At 33.5% G+C, this 23,232-nt stretch overlaps 1 protein-coding gene and 2 long non-coding RNA genes across 6 annotated transcripts; 1 reads left to right on the forward strand and 2 right to left on the reverse strand.

The window, feature by feature from the left end:
• Positions 1 to 71: 71 nt before the first annotated feature.
• On the reverse strand, positions 72 to 5,472 carry LOC148623883 (uncharacterized). The gene is made up of 3 exons (XR_015919531.1): positions 1,157 to 5,472; positions 700 to 798; positions 72 to 302 (listed from the first exon to the last, which is right to left on the reverse strand). It is a non-coding gene; the product is annotated as an uncharacterized LOC148623883 (long non-coding RNA).
• Positions 5,473 to 9,571: 4,099 nt separating this feature from the next.
• Positions 9,572 to 21,954, reverse strand: LOC148623884 (uncharacterized). 4 transcript variants are annotated; one of them, XM_088566173.1, is made up of 3 exons: positions 21,722 to 21,954; positions 10,366 to 10,493; positions 9,572 to 10,139 (listed from the first exon to the last, which is right to left on the reverse strand). In XM_088566173.1, exons 2-3 carry the CDS (start codon positions 10,461 to 10,463, stop codon positions 9,674 to 9,676), a joined length of 564 nt encoding a protein of 187 aa, XP_088422299.1. In that variant the 5' UTR covers positions 10,464 to 10,493; positions 21,722 to 21,954; the 3' UTR covers positions 9,572 to 9,673. The 4 variants fall into 4 exon arrangements, with proteins under 4 accessions (XP_088422299.1, XP_088422301.1, XP_088422302.1 ...); XM_088566175.1 differs by having other exon boundaries at positions 21,864 to 21,936; XM_088566176.1 differs by lacking the exon at positions 21,722 to 21,954 and adding an exon at positions 13,605 to 13,623.
• Positions 13,556 to 20,907, forward strand: LOC148623885 (uncharacterized). Its single transcript, XR_015919532.1, has 3 exons — positions 13,556 to 13,657; positions 13,856 to 13,928; positions 20,504 to 20,907. It is a non-coding gene; the product is annotated as an uncharacterized LOC148623885 (long non-coding RNA).
• Positions 21,955 to 23,232: the final 1,278 nt, after the last annotated feature.

Consider the following 23,232-nt stretch of genomic DNA (forward strand, 5'->3'; position numbering starts at 1 on the left):
TCACTTTATACAGGTTAGCTTGATAAAATTCTGGACTCTCAGGTTTTTTTTTAGATTAACAGAAACCTGCAGTGTGTCAGTTACATGGATGGCCTTTATTTTAAAATGGTAGGGGCCATAAACTCAAAATCAAATAAGAACATTTCTTTAGTAATTAGTAAAATCATATCAAAACTTCATAACAATTGATTTGTAATCGCTCTTAAAGTTGGGCGCAAAACATCAAGAGACAGGGTAGGGTTACATATTTTATTTCTAACAATGACACTGGATGTCTGGATATTACAAGAAAAAAAAAGGCCCTGCAAAATAAATACAATCATAAGTACTCTTACTTACAAACTTTGCAGAAAATATCAATTCTATATTAGACAAAATACAATTTATACATAAAACACCAATATTAACCGTGTACATGTAAATTCTGATCTTTAACACAGACTTTGTTCCATGCCACATTTATTCCAGCTTACATGTATATAAAATATTCGCATCTTGCCACTTGATATTCGCATCAAGCTACATATATAAATATTACCAAATATGAAAAATAAAGTATGCTTGTAGTTTTTACAAACTTCAACAATATAAACGCATATAAAATCGTAACACGCTATATCTTCTATATTATGCGGTAAGCAAACTAATTAACTATATACATACAAAAATAACTATACAATAAATTGACACTCTGCTTACCTTACATCAAGGTGCAAAGGCTGCAAAATCGTCTAGTCTACATGCAAAACCTCAATCACAAACAGGTCAATCTATACTATAGGTGACATATCAAAATACCTGTAGAACAAAAATACCTTACATATAATATTGTCACCTGTATTAAATCACCTGTAAAACTGATTTGTACTTTTACGATAAGAATATAATTGATCCAGTTAACAAAAGTATTTACGGTTAACGAAAATGTTTACGATTGCCCTTTAACTTTAAAATGATCAAGACATTAAATCATTCATTCCGGAGCGCTCGAATACGCATTCACTCATCATTAGATTTAAGCGTTTAACATCTACACAACGCACATCGCTCAATCATCATTCAAATAGGGGAAAATCATGCAAATTCATTCCAATTAAAATATTCAGAATTCTGTCATATTATATAAATATATTAGTAATTTAGGAGTAGAACTAACCTGTAAAGTTGCAGTAGAAAAACTCCAAGAATATAGTAAGATATAAGTTGAATTAAATATTTCCAAGACACATCTTGTCTATCTGAGAAATTATTGAAGAGTGACTATAGAAGAACAAAAGAACTTTAGCGCCGAAAATATATCCAATAGAATTTAAAGAAAGAGAGCGGTCAAATCAACCATGAAATGGAAAACCCTTTGAATTCAATACAGTGAGATCAAAATTAACAGAACCATAGAAATAGTCATCGGTCAATAAGTCATATAACCGTAAATCGTCAATTAAATATAAACTATTATTATTTGATAACCAGTTCCATTGAAATATCCATGAAACCATCTTTATTAGCCTAAGCAAATACAAATAAAATATAAAAACGAAAACAACAAATACAGTGAAACCTATCAAATTACTGTCTACCACAGATTAACCATAACTATAAAGTCATCGCACGAAAACCAGGTGAATATGGACGACGAAACAGTCGTCGCCGACGGTGACACCGCTGTCAGCACCATACCAATATACAAAGTTTTGCGGTGACACTATTATATTAAATATAAATACAAATATACAGGCTAATTCGGGATTTGCTCCACTTTCAATTCCCTATAAAAATCCTGTCAATTACTCTTCCTTAGGACCAACTTGGTAGTGTGTGATTTGCTAAGAATTTACATCTATAAGGTCTTTGTTTTACATTAGTCCTAGTTAAACAGTTCTCTAGCAAAAGAATAACGCTGCACAATGGGAAAAAAAGTCGCACTTACAGTCATGTACTCAACAGATAACATTCGAAATTCTTATGAAACAAAATTACAATAGCGGTATATGAACTAAATCCATCAATACTGGCTCACAGTTAACACTTCAAAATCAATATTTCAACTAGATCTTGTATCAAACATTTTTAATCAACTTCTAAATAGTTATATACATTTGAAGCCTGAAAAATGTTTCCTTGGACAAAAACTGTATACTATAGAACGTGTTTTGCAACTGTATAAAATATATCCAGAGGCAGTGCCAGTGTCGTTTGGTTTCAGAATCGACGTAACATGTATGTACATTCAGCATTTCAAAACACTGTCATTGACTTTTCTTTAGAATCTCTATTTCATTAAATCCTGTAAATCTTCAAAACTCAGTTATTTTTACGTGTGTGGTATTAATGTCTTGATACTAAACAAAACCCTCATCGTTTTAAGAGAAGCGATTCATCCATATCCATATGTCCATTGAATATTCTAAGGAAAACATCATCTGACATCACTATGGCTATAAAACATTTTTAGAGAACATTGCAGTATTTTAACTTGCATACACATATGTGTACAATATCATAATAAAATGAGCTCAGAAAAGGAGATTATAATTACAACCTCATTTCAATTTCCTAAACTATTTCTCCACTTATTATGCTAAACTAAAATGTTGAAAATCAAATTTTACCATTCTCAATGGAGAAATAATACTGAGGGAGAATCTTAATACAAATGCATGCACATAGATACAGAAACCTAAAAAAATAATCAAAGGTTTGTCAAGTTAAAATAATACATACACGTATTTAAGTGTTTTGATTTTAAAAGCCAGTTAACCGGGTTACCCTTAATGTACTTTTGTACATGTATAAAACACACTAGATTTAACAAGAGTAGACTTGACGGACCCGTCGGACTTGCTCAGTTCATAATTTATTTACACATAATGACATATAAATAAAGTCATATTTTGACGGTTTTCTATAAATCGGAAATTTAACAAAAATTGATAAGTAAACTTTAAGTATTAAAAAGATCTTATGTGATAAACATCTTCAAAAAAGTAATATATACATGTACAATGTTTAAGTATGAAGATGATTAAAATTATATCTTTATGTGCATGTACAAACTTTACTTTATTTGCACGACGTAATAAACAATACAAAAAAAGAAAAATGGTTAAATTAAAAATCATATTAAGAGTTGTCAGAGCATGCAGTCTGACATATACATATATAGCAAAACTAAAATTCATTGGGGCTAGCTCCTCGGGAATGTACTTACATGTATACAGTACTTTTATGTGCACATAACCTCTGTATGTATAATGTAGAGTCCCCGAATCTACATGTTACAGTAATGGGCAGCTAATTGGACTACCCCAACTTAACAGATTCCTCAATGCCATGTGTTTTGCAACAAAACGTCGAAAAGTTCATATACATGATATACACGTACGTGTATGGAATATGAACTGTTAAAAGATATGTAAACGGAAGGTCCTATTTAACCTTGGTCCCCAAGTTTTTTCTCCAGCAAAATGTGAAGAAATGTGGACCATATTCAACTTGTGTTCTTAATGAAATGCAATTTGAAGAATCTATACCTATCTCCTGGACTGCTTTATGAGCATTTTTCCCTTGAAAAAATATTTAACAATTTAAAAAAAAATCGATTTCAGAATCGCTTTTGAAAACACAAAACCCAAACCTCATATAATCTGTATATATACAGACTACTGCTACAATGTAAGAGGTTGGAATTCTGTTCCTCCATACCCCAACCCAAGTCAGAAAATAGCTTGTCAGACAACCTCTAGCATTGCTGGAGTAATAAATACACCATTCGTTTAGGCCTACAAAATGTTCCCGATCCCCTATCGACCCTCCTTCAGACCCTTACCCAAAATGTTTTATTTGTGAAATTGGAAAAAATAATAATTAAAAATTCTGCCGATTGTCTTTCAGAAAAAAATAAGAAAATAAAGCCAAAGATGTTTTTTCTATCCTAGATGGAAAAACAAAGAGTTAGAAATACTGATTATTTAGAATCGTTTGTAATCACGCATACATGACGTGAGTGTGCTCTTGGTCGTTGATAATCCCTTTTGGGATTCGGCACTTGAGATATTTTTTGTTTTGACCACCGCCATCAAAACAAAAAAATATCTCAAGCGCCGAATTCCAAAAGAGATTTGGCCGTGGACTAAGTCTAAAATTATTAGTTGTTGAGTTTGGTGTCACTATAATGACTTCTTTCATTTCAAAAGTTTTAAATAAAAATAAATCCCGACCTAACGACGCGCCCCGTGCATGTCCGGATGTCAAAAGAATAGGCCTGCAGCAGCGCTAAGCTTGTCGTAAAAGGCGACTAAATAGTGCTCAGAACCCTAGCCCAGGGCTAGGACGTTCTGTCCACAGAGCAACTGGGTTGTGTGCCCCAAATGATGGAATGGGGTACCCCTGGCGTGTTACATGCTGGGATTGTCAGGCTATAATACGGAAAACCTGACCGCAAACCATACTGGTGCACCGTGTTGGGCAAAAATGCCACGTTACTAGCACGTTACATAACCCTTCATCCATTTCTACTACTACAACGTAAGAGGTCCTCCATACCCCAATCTCTTACTTCCGAGCGCCGTATTGAATAACGCTCGTTCCGCCGTTCTTTGAAATCGACAGGATTATAGTTAACTATTTGCCGTTTAAAACGCTTTATATAGTTTCTTTACTATTATACGGGGGAAGGTGACTAAACTAAAGAAAAACAATGTTCTACCTGATGAGAAAATCCAACAATCCTGGAAATCCTTTGTAAAAGCAGTTAAAAAGAACTTTTTTAGCTTTTTGAGTGTATAATTCCGGTTGATAAAATTACGGATTTTAAAATTTGCGGAACGAACAAATCAAATTAAACAACGAATTGCCTTTACCAACTTTAATTTCGTTTTGTCAAAAAAATATATTATTTCGTAAAATTAGTGATCTAATTCAAAATTGCTGGTCATTTTGACAACTGTCTTCGTTACAGATGTGTTCTAGGTATTTAACAAATATTTAGGATTTTTATAGTTTGATTTCCGGTAGGTTAAACTTCTTTAATGTAAATAAAAGACATAAAGTATTTTAAAACACATATTTAGCTAATTAACATTTGCGGTGGCTTTCAACATGTCAGATGCTAGAGGTTAGGATGGCACCAAGTCAGAAAATAGCTTGCCAGACAATTTCTAGCGTTGCTGGAGTAATCCATTTCATGTTCATCGCCTGAATATAGCTGAAATATTGTTGCTCGGGCGTTAAACCCCAATAATCAATCAATCTACCTACCGAAGCTACAAAATTTCAGAATGGTGATCGGAAACATAACTTTATTTTTTTTCGGCCTTGGAGATTTCTCATCAATTGACTGGCATGCACCAATAAGTTTACTTACCTGTCTTACATGCACTTGAAAGTATTGATTTAATCCCGAAAAGTATTTTGCTAGGTCAAAGATTCAGCAAATGCTGTGGGCTGTACAATATAAGCGTGCAGATCACAAATTGTATCTATGGCAAGCCAAAGTGGACAAAAATGAGCATTTTCTAATATTAAAAAAATGATTTTTTAACATTACAAATTCATTTCCTAATATCACAAAACACTTTTTTAATATCAAAAATTCAGTTGAATTTCTAATATTAAAACTATTTTTGAATATTAGAAATTGATTTTTTAATATTAGAAAATGGATTTGTCGTATTCAATGACGATTTTTTAATATTAGAAAATCATTTAGTAATATTAAAAAATGTGACTGATTTTCTAATATTACAAATCCAATTTGTAATATAACAAAATGTGTGATATTTTATAATATTACTAAATCAGGAATTTGTAATATTAGAAAATGAATTTATAATATTAGAAAATAAATTCGTAGTAACAGAAAATGAATTTGTAATATTAAAAAATAAGTGTTTTCTAATATTAAAAAATGATTTTTTAATATTACAAATTTATTTTGTAATATTACAAATTAGATTTCTAATATCACAAAACACTTTTTTAATATTAAAAATTCAATTGAATTTCTAATATTGAAAAACGATTTTTTAATATAAGAAATTTATTTTCTAATATTAGAAAATGGATTTGTCTATTCAGTTGCGAAAATCATTTTGTAATATTAAAAAATGTGACTGATTTTCTAATGTTCAATTTGTAATATTACAAAATGTGTGATATTTTATAATATTACTAAATCAGGAATTTGTAATATTAGAAAATGAATTTTTAATATTACAAAATGAATTTCTAATATTAAAAAATCTTTTCTAATATTAAAAAAAAAACGATTTTGTAATATCAAAAATTCATTTTTTCTAATATTACAAAATAATGGTTTTTGTCCACTTTGGCTTGCCATATGTATCACTAGGTCGCGGATCGACATTAAATTACCTGGTAATGCATTTAATGAATTGAATGAATGAACGTGGTCACATGACTACTATCATTTTACCGAATATACCATGACCCACACTCACGGGTATGACTAAACTCGGGGGCTGTGTAAACTTTCGATCCTTTACCACGCCCGTGAGAGACCCCAGCTGTTAGCCAAGGGCGTTAAGAAACCCCTCAGTCCATCATGAATTACAAGTATCTCTTACGAGAGCAAACCTGGTCTAACAGTATTGAGTATATATGTTAGCACGAAAACGAAAATTGAACCAAGTATAGGAATAGTCAGCTGATGGTCAGCGTCTCTCATATCGTGCAAATGATTGGCTAAAACTGTGTTACGAAAGAATTTTGGGGATTTAAGTGGTTTAAATTCACCACGATAGTCGAATTATTAACTCAATTATCTGCTAGAAGCAACGATGTCCTAGCTTTATAATGCACGAAATGAAGGGTCTAACGGATATATGGAAAGTGCTATCGTTTTCAACTTTATTGTTATAGTGTTATTTACAGCGAGTTGAAATGGACCAGTTCCAATTTCAATACAAATCTTGGTAGGCTACTAAGTAGTTTAAATAACTCTCTAGGTAGAAATTTGCCATACATTATACCAATGTGTCCTACTTAACTATTTAAGAACACCTGTGTGACCTTTTGGACAATGCCTTTTAAGTTTGAATAGCTGTCAATTATGATGACCTTAACCTCTATATCATGCCACCCATCTCTGTGTTTAGGTAGCTTGTACTCTATATACCAGGAATTTACTTGTTTCTGATTGGATAACACAGCTCATTTTATTTAAATATTCATAGACCAAGCCTATTTTTATTTTCAATTACTTAATTGATCTGTATGCTTAAACTTCTTTTAGAAAGAATTTGATGCTCATACATTGTTAAACTGAGATTCTTTCTAGCTGAAGTAGTTTTAAGAGCTTAAAGTTATGGTAACAGTTATAACACTTATGAGAAAACGGCAATGTTTTCGGTTTGCAATATAATTGCATGCACCGGTCCTTTTAAGGACCTTCTTAATATTAAACAGTTTAAAAAATGTTAAAGAAATCTTGTAAAGTGATTGGTTTACAGTGTTTTTATAAGATACCCTGAAATATAAACTTGAAAATGTACCGGTATAGAAAATTTAACAATGATTTAAATGGCCTCAGTGAGTTGTATTTACTAGACATATACAGTTAAGCTCATCATAATTGACAGCTATTCAAACTCAAAAGGCAGTGTCCAAAAGATCACACAGGTATTCTGTGGTAGTCAATTAGGACACACTGGTATAATGTAGGGCAGATTTTTACCTGGAGATCTATTTAAGCTACTTAGTAGCCTACCAAGATTTGTATTGAAATTGGAACTGGTCCTTTTCAACTCGCTGTGATTATATGTCTTATGTTTATGCTTCTCTATACTATGTACTTTCGGTGATTGAGAATAAAGACATATACTGGTAGCGGTAGGGACGTTTTGTGTATGAATATATATTTTTTGCATGAAAACTTTCATTCTTCCAAGTCAGGGTTGTGAGTCCATCTTCACTCCGTTTGGGGGAGCGAAGTTGGACTCAAAACCTTGACTTGGGAAGATGGAAAACTTTATGCTCCACAAATTTGACCTGCAAAATTCATCCCCAGAAACGTCCTTTCCTTTTTAACAAAAGAAAATGTTCTAATACTACTATAGATTTTTAGAGGAAGTCCAAGAACACTACCGGAACGAAACTTATGCTTTACTGAAATTTTGTATTTAAAGTATAAACAATTCAAACATTGGCAATGCTAGAAATTCTGACGATGGAAAATATGTGTGTTTTTTAAGATGTCTTGTTTTCTATAGTGTTAAAATAGTGGTATCCTCTTTCTATACATGTATAAAGTAAATTAAACAACGCCATCTTAAACGTGACCAAGTTTCGGAAAGAAATGGACAGAACGTAAATAACAGTGAAGCAAATTTATTTCAGAATGTTTAAGTCCCTCGTGAAATATGTTGAAAACTCAAACGCAATATGTATGCTAATTATTGCTTCCTCAGAGCCACACCAAAAGGTTTATTAGGGACGGCAGAAACGGAAAGCGGAAACCGTAAAAAATACAACATTCAAATACAGCGAGCAGTACTAAGATAAACCAAACCAAATTGAAATAAAACAAAACATTTTTTTTTTCAAAAATAAAACTAGCAATCCACAAACAAAACAACCTATTTTGAAACAAAAATGAAAATTTTTTAAATGTCAAAAAATGCGAGTGCAAATAAAACAATCAGTTCAGAAATCAGAAAGATGGTTATCTAGTATTAAATGCATTTTTTCCTCTTAAACACAAAAAGATCATAGATTTAGAAAAAAAAAAGTACATGTAGATTAAAATTCGATAACAAAAATTTCAAATGTGTATTTTTGAGAGACATTTGATTATTAAGAGAATTTCAATAATAAAAAATAACAAATCCCTGACCAACAAGATACGTGTAGAATGTTAGTTCTATTTAATCCTGGGTCAATATGTCATAGTTTTCCTTTCCTCTTTTCGTCTACCCCGGACTTAACTTTTTATTAACAGCTCGGCTGGTGTTTCTATAAAAGCAGAGGACGCTTGTAAACCCTACCGGTGCACTTGGTCAATGCTCCCAGTTTTTGGTGGAGTCCGAATTGCTCATTTAATTTGTTGTTTTGTACGTATCATTTTGGTTATTTTATGTTCTGTGTTGTGTGTGTCAGTTTCCATATCTTGTCGTTGTCCCTGAATTACATTGTTTTGATTTCCGTTACAATCATGGTTCCCTCAAAAATGCATTGATGTATTACTGAGACAGAGTGCGTACCCATGGACAGCAGGAAGTAATTTTGGATTCTGTTTATTTTTGTTTGTTTGGGAATTATCCACTTGTATGTAGACGTAAGGATGCCTGAATATCATGTTAAAGTTGACAAATCCCGATTCATCGGAGAAATGTATCACAGGTACCAATCGTACGCCGAAAGTGATGCTCAACTGGTAGTGTTATATTCGATAAAAAGACGTGCAGACTAAAAACGTTTTTTTAAGTTTTTGTTTTGTTTTCGAGGGTGGAAAGATCAGGTACATATTGTGTATACCCATGACATGGCGGCAGGATGGCACCTGGCATCACTCGGGATCATAGTTGATCTTATTCGTAACACATCAAGAATAACCTTTGTTGTGAAGAGGTAATTTTCAATGTAATCAGCTATATATAGGAAGGATATATAAACAATACATGAACATCATATGTTTGAAATGACACGCTGCTTTCAATTAGAAAGCATAATCAAGTGAGCCGTCATTGAATGCATTATTTTCGTATGCGACTTGTCTTGATGAAGTTCTTCCATTTCTCACCATATCCTCTCCGTACTTCCCACATAATACTGTATACCTGCCGATAGCCATATCGTATGAATTCCTCCTAATTATGTTTTTCGTGGCCTTTCTACATGGAATGTAATTCCAAGGAGGAACAGTTTCTTGAGTATTGCTTTGTGGCACCATTAGTCTCACAGGAGAGAGGTTAGATTTGTCTGAACGCTTCGGAAGTGCTCTTTCAGTATATTTTGATTTATTGACTGGGCTCTGGTTAAGTGGAACTTCAATGGAAATGTTTTGCGATGAAATTGGCTGGCGAATTTCTCTGGTTTCTATCTCTGTAAAATTGTCATACGCATTATTTTCTAGCGTCAATCGTCTTTTTGCGGCAATACGTTCCTTAATACGTTTTCGATCTCTGAAAAGATAAATAAAACAAATAAAACAAAGGCCATTATGATCTTTCAAGTTACAAGTAGAGCTTGTAAGACCACACGTGCTCCTGTCGTTTCCTCACGTCTCTGTTTAGATGATACTGTATTTTCAATGTGCTCACCGCATGATTTTTTTCGTGCAATTAAAAATACTTTGAAAAATAGTTATGTGTGAGTATAAGGTCTATTTAGAAAAAAAGAGTACCTCACCTGACGGCCTTTATTGCAGATACTATGCAGGTAAAAACAAAAAGTACGCCGAAAATAGCTCCAAACACAATACCGGTGACATTCACATCACTCGCCATCTTCAAACCCTCGGGTGACTATACTGGTATCTGTAACACAGAGAAATAAATGACTTAATAAACGACTGTGACGAGTTCAATGTATAATTAATCTGATTCGGGACCGAGAATGTGATACACCGGCACGCAAGAAACTTTACACCACATTTAGTTAATTCTAATTACCAAAATTGAATAAATGCATTAAGGCTTCTTTTATGGCACAACCCGAAACCACGGGGACTATACTGTGGTCACGTTATACATTGTTTTATCTTCTTTAAGTTAGCAATGCAGTCTGAGTGAATTAAATCATGCAAAACATAAAACTGAAACAGCGAATGCGAATTTATTTGAAATTGAAATTAAGCTCAATTAACTAGTAGTGTACGGTTTTCTTTACCGTATCGAACGTGGATCTGTTTCGTAAATCTAAAACGACTCTTCCATGGACATGTGATGAAACTATCAGATATATAATAATGAATTTTTACTTTTTTATACATGAAGCAACCACGTGTAGAATAAAGAGTCAGTAGAAACCAAAACAATATGGGCATGAAGTCATCGTAAAATTTGTTAATGCAACAAAATTATAACTACGTGCTATTACTTTCCATCCTGACAATTTTTTTCTCCTTTATTACAAGACTAAAAGAATTATACACTACAAGAGAAAAGACAGGAAGTTCAATGTAAGAACAAGTTGACTTTTTGTTCTTGTTTTATATTTAGAAGTTGACAATTGGTTTGCAATTTGTTACAATCATATGAATACTGGGGCAGCGACGACAGCTGCGTGTAATTGATGTCTTGGTCGATATAACATAAAACTTCAGCATGCGTAGTAACAATACTTTGGATGTAAAGTAATGTGATATGGACATTATGTCGCGATTAAATAATTGAATATGTTTGTAGAGGGCGTAAGACTTACTTCACTAAGCAATGGGACTTATCCTAATTGTCTGACTTGTTTCATTTAGAATAAAAATGTAGGGCTATTATAAATACATTTATTACACTCGCATACTACTAATTCAAGCAGGTGTCCTATGTTAATGACGTAATATCATTTTAAGACCCGTCTATACTTTTTAGCTCACCTGGCCGTAGACCAGGTGAGCTATTGCCATCATTTGGCGTCCTTCGTCGTCATCGTCGTTAACAATTTCTTCAAACATCTTCTCCTCTGAAACTACTAAATAGATTTGCATGAAACTTATAATGACTGTTCCTTAGAGGATCCTGCACAAAATGACCGTTTGGATTTTTGATGGGTTAAAAAACATGGCAGCCGTTACTACTAAAAACAGAACATAAGGGTCAGACAGCAGATTTTTGCATATATCTCCAAAACCGTTAGGTTTAGCCAAATTCTGACATGGTTAAAAGTATTCAGCATGATGAGATCTATCTGTGGTCAAATTTTGGTGAAAATCTCTTCACCCATGTTGGAGTGATTGCCCTTTTTGGACTTTTTTATGTTATTTCTTTCAAAAATCTTCTCCTCAGAAACTACTATACAGAATTCAATGAAAGTTGGTATTCTTGTTTTTAGGGTATCCTAAACAAAATGACCGTTTGGATTTTTGATCGGTTAAAAAACATTGCTGTTACTAAAAATAGAACTTAGGGGTTGTACAGTAGTTTTTTGCATATATCTCCAAAACCGTTAAGTTTGGCCAATATCCTTATTACCAAAGTCTTCATGGAGTCAAACTGTCGGACAACATCTTGATAGAGTTATTGCCCTTGAAAGGCAAAAATTTAACAATGTGAGCGATTCAGGCTCCTAGGAGCCTCTTGTTTACTAAACAGATTGATGTTTTCTTGCTGCTTTACCGGGTGGAATTAAAACAACGTACGTAGTATATGTATCCCTATGTTCATCTTGACATGTCTTAAAAAATCATATTTCCAAATGTACAGCCAAAATATAGAGGGGAACTAGGTCTTTGTACCTCGTCCAAATCTATACAACGCACAAATCTGTTTAGTAATTCTTATTATTGTAACAGTATCGACCATTTACTCAAAAGTTTTGTAAAACAATCAGAATTTGTAACTAATATGCAATCAATAATAAGAAAAAGTATTATGCTCTACCTGCAATAATATCTGTAGTGACTCCTTTTTTATACGACATTAACTATGTATGATTTTTAAAAGGAACATAGAACAATTAAGTTCTTCTACGGCATTTAGGTAATTAAACAATAATTAAAAACATGTGCGTGGTCATGCGGATACAGTATAATACGTTCATAGTAACTAAGCATGTAACTTGCGTGTAAATTATACCAATACCGAAGAACAGATTGACTTCAGGTTAGGAACTGTGAAGAAAACACCATGAAGAGAGAAGTTAACATCTATATCTGATTAATCTTATCTTTAATTATCGCCAAAATGGTATGGTGTTGACATACAGGAGCCAAAAATTCAGTTAATCCTATGATAACTAAGGACGAATGCAAGCATCATGTGTTTGCATCTTAGTACATTTCATTTACATGTAATGAGATAGGATCCACTAGGATCGCTTCAAATATTTACAAAGCAGCCTTCATACGCCCCACTTCTATTAACTATATCGTAAATTTATAAGTCTGCTGCATGCTGCAAAAATAAAAGTATCTCCGAAAGTAAGTATTATTCTAAACAGATAGAAGCATTACTACACTGCTTAGAGTATAGACTCATAACAATAGGCTTTACTTAACAGTATGATATAACCATAAGCGATGGTTATGTGGTATTTTACGCTTCATCAGTCCATTTCTCAGTGCAAATTAGATTTTGAATTTTGCTCGGACTAAAGAAAAATGAACGTACTCGCACAAATTATCGATTCCCCCTTCCAACTCTTTCTGTATCGAGGTAAATGAAGCGTATTATATTGAAAAGTTCCATAAAATGTATAATAATTAAGATTATCAGTTTTCATTTTATGACTGTTCTAATCTATAAATTCTGAGATTAAAGGTAAAACGAATGTAGAAGTCTACAATTATTGTCTGAAATAAAAGCGCGTCGATTAGTAACAGCAGATTCATAGAAATCTTTAGTTATATTACAGGTAATCAATCTGAAAAATTTATGTGTGTAAACAAACTACGAACTAAAATAGATATCGTAGATCAGGACAGAAACACTTACGGTTCTATTCCAGAACTGTTTTGGAAATACTTTGTTTTTGTTGTTGTTAAAACGTAAATAAGTTTTTTTTTTTAAACTTAATTAACGAAAGACTTTATTTTTCATTGAGTGCAAAATAATAGTTTCTTTAAAAGAAGTAACAAAATTGCGTTAGTATGTCTAATTACACATATATTCAATGAAAGTACTTTCGGTTTTGATGTCTATCATTCAGCAGAGTAGAAACTAACAAATCGTCATTTCCATTTTAGTTGTGCTGGTTTGGTGTTCGATTCAGACTGAAGTCGTCTCGGTACATACGAAAATGAGTGTCGTTATTTTGCGGTGAGAATTTTCATGTCTTTAATTTTTACCGGCTTGAAAAACTGGTTTTATTCTGTATCAAATTCTGAAGACATCAGATAGAAAAACCAGTGGATATAGGTAGTTTTATGTTGTATGAATAGTCTTCTACGATACTTAGTCATCGGGAAAATGGCAGTGGTAATGTCGTCAATATTTATTTGCAGTGGAGATCGCGTTCCGACCACGGGTACGTGAGGACAGAACCATATATGAGCAGTTACTATCCACGTCCAGTTTCTGATATGTGTATAGGCTCAGAAACTGGATGTGGATAGTAACTGCAGTTTGATGGTATCTTTTGCATTTGTAGTGACCCATGTTGTATAAAAAGGGGGAAAAATAAATGAAAATTCTGTCAGATAGAAAAAGGGGAGGGGCATCCAGAGGCTCATATAGGGTTCTGTCATCACGTACCTGTGGTTCCGATATACATTTATGAGGTATCCGATGTTGATACCATATTGCACTATCATGCATTCCAACTGCAGTAAGTAAAACCAAGAAACAATAAAAATGAAAATATATCTCATAAAAAGCTATGGTATGTAACGTATAGCGTTGTTCGGAGGAAGTGTTCAGAGTCATAGACAAAATAATAAAATGAATTTCAACGAAAATAATTATTCATAAAGAATTGTCTTGCTTATTTTGTGAACCTTTGTCTTCACTCATTGCCTGCTTTCCGTCTTGATAATTATTGCTTTCTAATTCTCTAGAATGCTTATTAGGAACATCAATTTAAATATTGTCGACTAACCTACATTCTATGTACAAACTGTTATCGACCTATCTACGTTGTCAGCACAGATCATGGTCGACTAATCTAAATTCTCTGTACATATTGCTGTTGATTTACCTACATTCTCTATATAGAATGTTTTCTACTTATTACATACATTCTATGTACAAATTGTCGCCCTATCTACATTTTATATAAAGATCATGGTCGACTAATCTATGTTCTCTGTACAGATCGTAGATGACCTACCAGGGTTGGGGTAATTGAAATCGGTAGTTGCAATCAATTATCATTAAATATATTTTTGGAAGAAATTGCAAAGTATTTTTAATTGAAGAAATTTTCAATTACATGTATTTGAAAGCATTTAGATACTTTTTGAGAAAAAAAATTATTTTTAAAAACATATAAAAATACATTCCAATTTAATGATAAATTAATCTTTCTGATATTGTTTTCTGGAGGTAGTTATATAAGCTAATAGGGCAAGATTGATCAAACAATATGAATAATACATGATAAAAAGTAATTAAAATAACAATATTTTGAACAATATTACCATAAACCTTTGTTGATTAGTTAAATATTGTCAATTATGTTTTTGAAAAAAAAGTATATTGACAAACATCAAAATAAATTCATCACACCTTTGTTCATTTGTTTCGCTTTAAACAGATCATTGTCGACCTTTCTACATTGGCTGTGTAGGTCTTTGTCGACAACCTTCATTCTCTGTACAGCTCATTGTAGACTTATCTACATTGTTTAGGTCTTTGTCGATAACCTTCATTCTCTGTACAGATCATTGTCGACTTATCTACATTGTACAGCTAGGTCTTTGTCTACAACATACATCCTCTCTACTGATTGTTGTCGGCCTACTTACGTTCTCTTTTCAGGTCTTGGTCAACCACCTACCTTCGGTGTACAGACAGTTATCAACTAACCTTCATTTTCTGTAGATAGTTGTCGACTAACCTATAGTGTCTTTACAGATAGTTGTCGACTAACCTATAGTGTCTTTACAGATTGTTGTCGCCATACCTATATTCTCTGTAAAAAAATTGTCGACTAACCTATAGTCTCTGGACAGATTGTTGTCGACAAATCTATCTTCTTTGTACAGTTTGTTGCTGACTAACATTTAGTTTTCTTCACAGATTGTTGTCGACTAACCTCCATTCTCCGTACAGATGTTTGTCGACCTTTCCACATTGTCTGTACAGATAGTTGTCGACCTTTCTACATACTCAGTAAATAATCCTTGTCGACCTATCTACATTTTCTGCACAGATAGTTGTTAACTAACCTTCATTTTCTGTACAGATTGTTTTCGACCTATCTAAGTTCTCAGAAAGTAATCGTTGTCGACTACAGTCTCTATACAGATAAATGTCAACTTAAATTCTTTTTTTGTACAGATCGTTGTCAAATTATTTACACTTCTTTGCAGTTTTGTTGTCAACTAACCTTTAGTATCCTACAGATCGTTGGAGACCTCGCTACATTTGTTTACAGATTGTTGTCGACAATCTCATATTCTATGTACAGATCGTTATCGACTAACCTTTAGTCTCCGTACAGATTCTTGTCGACCTATCCATATTGTCTGTATAGATTATTGTCTCTGTAAACGGTCACTGTCGACTAACCTACTTAATCTGAACAGATTGTTGTCGATTAAACATGAATTTCTTGTGCAGATCTTTGTCGACTCACTTATAGTCTCTGTAAGGTCGTTGTCGACTAACCTTTAGTCTCCGTTCAGATTGTTGTTCACCTATTTACATTCTCTGTACAGATAGATGCCGGCTATCCTTTAATCTCCGTACAGATCGTTGTCGACCTATCCACATTGTGTAGATTGCTGTCGAATTATCTATATTGTTTTTGACTAACCTACATTCTCTGTACAGATCTTTGTTGACTAACCTTTAGTCTCCGTTTTCTGTACAGATTGTTCTCGAGCTTTCTACATTTTCTGTGCAGATCGTTGTCGACTAACCTTAAGTCTCTGTACAGATGTCGACCTATCCACTGTCTGTACAAATTGTCGTCTTTGTAAATTATCGTTGTCGACTAACCTAATTGTTGTTGATTGACATGAACTTCCTGTTCAGTTCGTTGTCGACTAACCTTTAGTCTCTGAATAGATTGTTGTCGACCTATCAATATTGTCTATACAGATTGTCGTCTCTTAAGATAATCATTGTTGACTAACCTAATTGTGGTTGATCAACATGAATTTCCTGTACAGATCGTTGTCGACTATCTGCAAGAAACCTTTTATTTATTTCGAACAATTGAAAAATCAGATACACAGTGACATTACTTAATTGTCATTCTCAGAAAATTTTATAGAAAATTCATTGTACAGTGGAGGAGGAATAAAGGATACAATGTGTGACGGACGAACCGACGAAAGATTGAACGGGCATACATTATATACCACTTTGTTTTAAAGCAAGGGAGAGAGAGTGGAATTAACGCTGATTTTGGTGAATATATATGGAGATGATGGAGAGTTATTCGTGACTGATGCCTGACTTAAGTATGTGGTTCCATTTTGTTGTTATGTGGTAAGGGCTTAAAATATCATTCTTTCACTCTGGCGAATTTAAAGCAAATAAGTAAACCTTTGATCAGGGTTCAAATTGTGAGAATTACAAAGCGTCACTATTTACACATGTGGGGCTTGCCCGTTAATAGCATACAAAGACACCGTCAGTGTTGATATACCATTTTTGTTTCTAGGAATCCTAATTTCAGCCTTAAAATCACTCGTCTTTGCATATCACAGATACATTTTTGAGCCATTCACGAAGAACATTGTTACATACTTATACTAGTGATTGTTTTACTGCTCAGCAATGACGTCAGTGAAAATCCGGGTCCCCATATTGACAACCTTTTTGCGATCATGCATATTAATATTAGGAGCTTAAGGCACAAACTTTCTTACGTTGAAAGCCTAGCTCATGGAGCATCGATCTTATGCATTACTGAAACCCACTTAGATGGAACAATCCCATCTGATGATATTCATATGACTGGTTTTTCTAACAACCTTATCCGCAAAGATTGAAATTGCAATTGGGCGGTGTCTTAGTATATATTGCGTATGAGCTTAAAGTAATTCATCGTGATGATCTAGAATTTCCGAACGGAGAGCTTATATTCCTCGAAGTTTGCTTTCCTCGTTTTAAGTTGCTACTATGTGCTGTCTATCGAACACAAGGTGCAACAAATCCCTTTTGGGAACACTTCCAAATATCAATTGAACAGGCCTTGAATTACACGCCAAATATCGTTATCACTGGTGATCTTAACGTGAACTTATTATCGGAGAATAAGAACATGTTGAAGGACGTCATTGAGATCTATAACATTCATAATTATATAAATGAGGCAACGCGATATGATGTTAATGGGCAGGAAACTCTTCTAGACCCAGTTCTAGTATCTCCTTACTGTGATGTGCAGCTTGCTGAAGTCTTTGATGTTGACAGATCTATCAGTGATCATCAAGCTACATAATTGCATTTGAAGATACCTCAGAGACTTAATAATTCATGCACCAAGCGGACGGTGTGGTTATACAAGCACGGAGATTTTAATGCGATTAACGATATTATCAACTCGATCGATTGGGTGGAATATTTCAATAATAACATCGATGTGATGTGTACTGAATTCTCCAACAAAATTATTGAGATATATAAACGACATATACCGTCAAAGAAGGTAACTATTCGCCCAGACGATAAACCGTGGTTTAACTCTGAACTGCGTAGCGAGATCAGAAAACGTGACCGATTACGCGACAAGGCGATAAACATCAAAACTAAACAATCAAAATTAAGGCAATCAAAATTAAGGCAACGTAATAAGGTCACTAACATGATCAAATACGCTAAGGAACAATTTTTCCTAAGCGTAGATGACATGCTTAATGCCAGTCCTAGCCCAATAAGAAGATAATGAAAGGCTCGGGATCATTTACCCATATACCAGCACTTCACGATTCAACTAGAAACGAACAAGTCTGACCTCCTTAACCGATATTTTTGTTCGATTTCTACAAATAAAGATGCAAATCGAGCAACTCCAGAATTTGCACCTAGAACTGACCAATCACTAAACGACATTATAGTTAATAGAAAAGACGTTCTGGATGTGCTACAAGTCCTGAAATTGGGTAAGGCGTCAGGACATGATTGTATTTGTCACCATATGCTCAAGTACACCGCTGATAGTATATCGGTCCCGTTACATATACTCGTTAATAAATCATTATCGACAGGAGTGTTTCCGGAGTTTTGGAAGCTTGAGTCAGTTATGCCTTGCTTTAAAAAGGGGGAGAAGTCTCTGCCTTCTAATTATCGACCGATTGCGTTATTAAGCTGCGTCGGAATGGTTTTTGAGAGAGTAGTATATAAGTACCTTTACAACTATCTAATTTCAAACTCATTATTATATAAATTTCAGTCATGTTTCATGGTTGGGCACAGCACAGTCCATCAACTGACTGAGATTTATCATAAGATATGTGAAGTTCTAAGAAGATATAATATTTGGGTAGTGTTCTGTGACATTTCGAAGGCATTTGATAAGATATGGCATAATGGGTTAATAGTAAAGCTTAGATCATATGGAATTAACCATAACGTACTTACATGGCTTCAAAGCTATTTATATAAAAGACGACAGAAAGTATTTGTTAACAATTCTATGTCATCTGAGTCTTTTATCAACACGGGAGTTCCGCAAGGTTCTGTTCTTGGACCCTTACTATTTTTTGTCTTTATAAATGATATATCTGATGATTTAAATAGTTTTACTAGGTTATTAGCTGACAATACCGCACTAGGCTGTTCGTCACAGAATCATTTAACAATAGAGCATGCCATTAACTCTGACCTTGATAAACTACAAAAATGGTCTGAAGACTGGAGGGTAGAGTTCAACCCAGCCAAAACCAAGGCTGTATATTTTACGAACCAAGAAATACAACAACCAATCAATATTAAATTTAATGATCAACGAGTAGAGATGGTTGATACTCACAAGCATTTAGGAGTAGTATTGTCTTCGGATTGTAAGTGGTCAATCCATATTGATTATATATGTCTGAATGCAACAAGACAGTTAGGTGTTCTGCGAAAGCTCATGCTCACTCTGAACAGATCAAATTTTAATAAGATATATCATACTTATATTTTACCGTTACTGGAATATTCTTGTGAACTGTGGGATGGATGTTCTGCAGAATGTGCAAATAAATTAGATAAAATACAAAATGAAGCTGCCAGAATTGTAACCGGTCTTCCAAGATATGCCAGTATTGAATCTTTATATTTTGAAACTGGTTAGTAGATCACGTAAACTGTGTCTATTCCATAGAGTACACAATAGTAAGGTACCAACATATTTAAAGAATGTTTAACACCTATTGTAGGCACAACCAATCAATATAATTTGAGAAATGAGGCCAACTATGTTTATCCTCAAACTCGTATTGAAACTTTTTCGAAGTCATTCTTTCCATCTGCTATACGATTGTGGAATAGCTTAGACCAACGATTGAAACAGGTGCCAACCTTAGATAATTTCAAACAATTACTGAGAAATCAGAACCTCGTGTTCAAACCACCTTCATATTATTATATTGGAATTCGAAAGCTTAATATTTTGCACACAAGACTACGTCGCATGAGTAACACACTCAAAGCTGATCTGTTCGGAGTGGGTTTTGTGCCTGACCAGAAATTCTCCTGTGGCTGGCCTATTGAGGATAGTATTAATTTCTTTCTAGAATGTCCTTTGTATGTAGAACAACGCAGATTATACATGGACAATCTTCCGGATACTGGTGAAGATCGAATAACAAGGATTTTATTTAGTAGCGCAGTACTTGATAACACCAGCAATGATGACAACTTTAAGACAATACAACATTTTATTCAGCACTCCGGTCGATTCTGTTTAGACTGATCAAAATATCTTTGAAATTTTTCTTATTTTTCATTACTTTTTAACGTTTTACACCAATTATGATTTTTTTTCCTTTTTATGATTTGGACCTACTGTTACACTTGTCGTTATTTGTTCAATAATTTACTGTGTGTTATTTTCCATGTATGGAGAAGACCGTGTCAGTTGGAACAACTTGTCTAACCCAAATTTGTTTCTTTGCAAATAAAATATGTTTAAACTAAACACTGTTAGTCGTGTAAACTTGAACTTGCCTTTTTCGTCTTGATTTTAAAGACTACAATTTAAAGAAAATTCCTTGCTCAGACATCACTCTTCCATTTCCCAGAGTTGAGCATGGGAAATAGTCATGTTATTATTAAAAAATTGTGCATGCTAATGAAAGATACATTGTCACCATTGTTTTGTATACATATAAATGTCGCTGTAATGTCAATTTGTAAAATAATGCAGCACCTCGCATTACTGACGCCCCATTTTTATTCCGATGAGGTAAAAAAGGGGTTTGAGTAAGCTATTAAAAAAAATAAACTTTTTACCTTTCTCCAACATAATACATAAGTTGAGTAGTTAATCGACATTCAAACTATAGAACTATATAAAGAAATCCAACCTAAAAGAGTCTTCAAAATTGTTTTCTGTACATTTACCATGTAATTCATGTTAGGTCTCAGCACTTACGTGCCTGTAAGTCGTGTCGTGGCTGTAATCGTAGTAAAACATTGCTGTGATAGATACAACATCCACTTTGTGAGGATCAAACTTACTTAAAACTCGTCTAAGATCGAAGAATGTTATAATTCGTAAATTTCTTTCCAGCATGTATTCGATTACCTTTTCTGTGAAATCGTTCCGTACGATAGTATACAAATACCAAACCATGAATATTCCAAAAAATACGAAGAAAAAATTGTGGCTAATTATTTTACAAATATATAATATACCGGGTACTGTTTGAGAAAAAAAAACACATCTAAAATCTCTTTATCTAACACGATAGAATGAAGACTAACAATTTATAAACAAAACTCATACTCACGTTCATTATCGAGTTATATTGACATATCTTTGAACGCTACATTTTGTTAGTCTACACAATGTCAAACTCTTTCCAAATTGAAATAAAATATTAAGTAACTTATCGAAAAATCACATTTTACGACATGAATTCACATTCTTACAGGAATTTCTCTCACAAAAACATAATTTATAATTTCCACGTGTACTCAGTGTTTTGTATAGAAAATGAATGAATTACGATCATGTACAATAATACATTTTCGCCATCTGTTCAATATCGATTCGGCATCCTGTGGTGTTTTACCTGCTTCATATAGATGGTGGGTATAGATCACGGACAATAATCTGATTACTGTTATCGCCACAGTATTATCTTTCTCACCTGTGTGCATTAGCGATTATTAGGGAATACATATCGCTGAAAATATATATAGACAAATGCATAAAGGCCAAGAAAAAAAACCTAAAAAAAACAACGAAAAAAACAACAAAACACACACACACAGCAAAACAAAACAAAACAAAACAAAACAAAAAATAAATAAATAAAATGTGAATTGTAAATGCAATTTGTACAAAAATATATAACAAGTTTAACTAAGTCCCGTACCAAAGTATTTACGGGTTCATATACACGAAAAACAAATACACACGGACATCTGACTAAGAGGTACACTTGTCACCTCATGATTACAGTCATCGAACCCAGGGCCGGATGCAGACACTTTGAAAAGGAAGGGTGTCAGCCGAGGTTCCTCAGAGAAAAGGGTGGTCGAATATTATTTCTCTTTTTTTTTGTCAATTTCACACATGAATATGAGAAAATTTCATTAAAAAGGGGATGCCAACCCCTGCACCCCTCTGGGTCCGCCAATGGAACCAACGGCTTCATCATGGACTTGAGCTATGATTACAGTACAATTGTTACCTCATGATTACAGTTATCGCACCAACGGCTCCATCATGGACTTAAGCTTAAATGGCCAGTGTTGCGTGTCATCTACGGCCAAATCATGGACTTAAGCTTAAATGGCCAGTGTTGCGTGTCATCTACGGCCAAATCATGGACTTAAGTCTAGTGACCGGTGCGACCAAGTGACTGGTGTGGCGTATCATACTTCATTGATAGGAACCAATAGGTTATTCTTGATAGAATTAAGGAGAAAAGTGTGTTTGTTGATACTTTTTAGAACAAAAACGTTGTCATGACTGCGTCACCATATTAATAGTGTATGAAAAAAAATTAAAAACTACTAAGGGCTCATAAAAAGTTCATTGAAATGCATTATTGCAATATATGAAAAAAAACTTATAAATCAAACAAATCCTGATGACAGCTAAAAAATATGTGTGTATGGTAATAAAAAAGTAAAAAAAAATGTGTGTATTGTAATAAAAAAATAAAAAATATGTGTGTATGGTAATAAAAAGGTAAAAAAATGTGTGTATTATAATAAAAAAAGTAAAAAAATATGTGTGTATAGTAATAACAAAGTAAAAAAATATGTGTTTATGGTAATGAAAAAGTAA

This window comes from Perna viridis, chromosome 2, assembly GCF_037379345.1.
Source record: "Perna viridis isolate PV_CMFRI_1.1 ecotype Kerala chromosome 2, ASM3737934v1, whole genome shotgun sequence".
NCBI lineage: Eukaryota > Metazoa > Mollusca > Bivalvia > Mytilida > Mytilidae > Perna > Perna viridis.

Coding starts and splice junctions, on each gene's coding strand:
- LOC148623884 (XM_088566173.1), bottom strand. CDS start 10,463: ATGGCGAGTGATGTGAATGTCACCGGTATTGTGTTTGGAGCTATTTTC. Junction 10,140..10,365: donor TCTGCAATAAAGGCCGTCAG/GTGAGGTACTCT, acceptor TTATCTTTTCAG/AGATCGAAAACGTATTAAGG.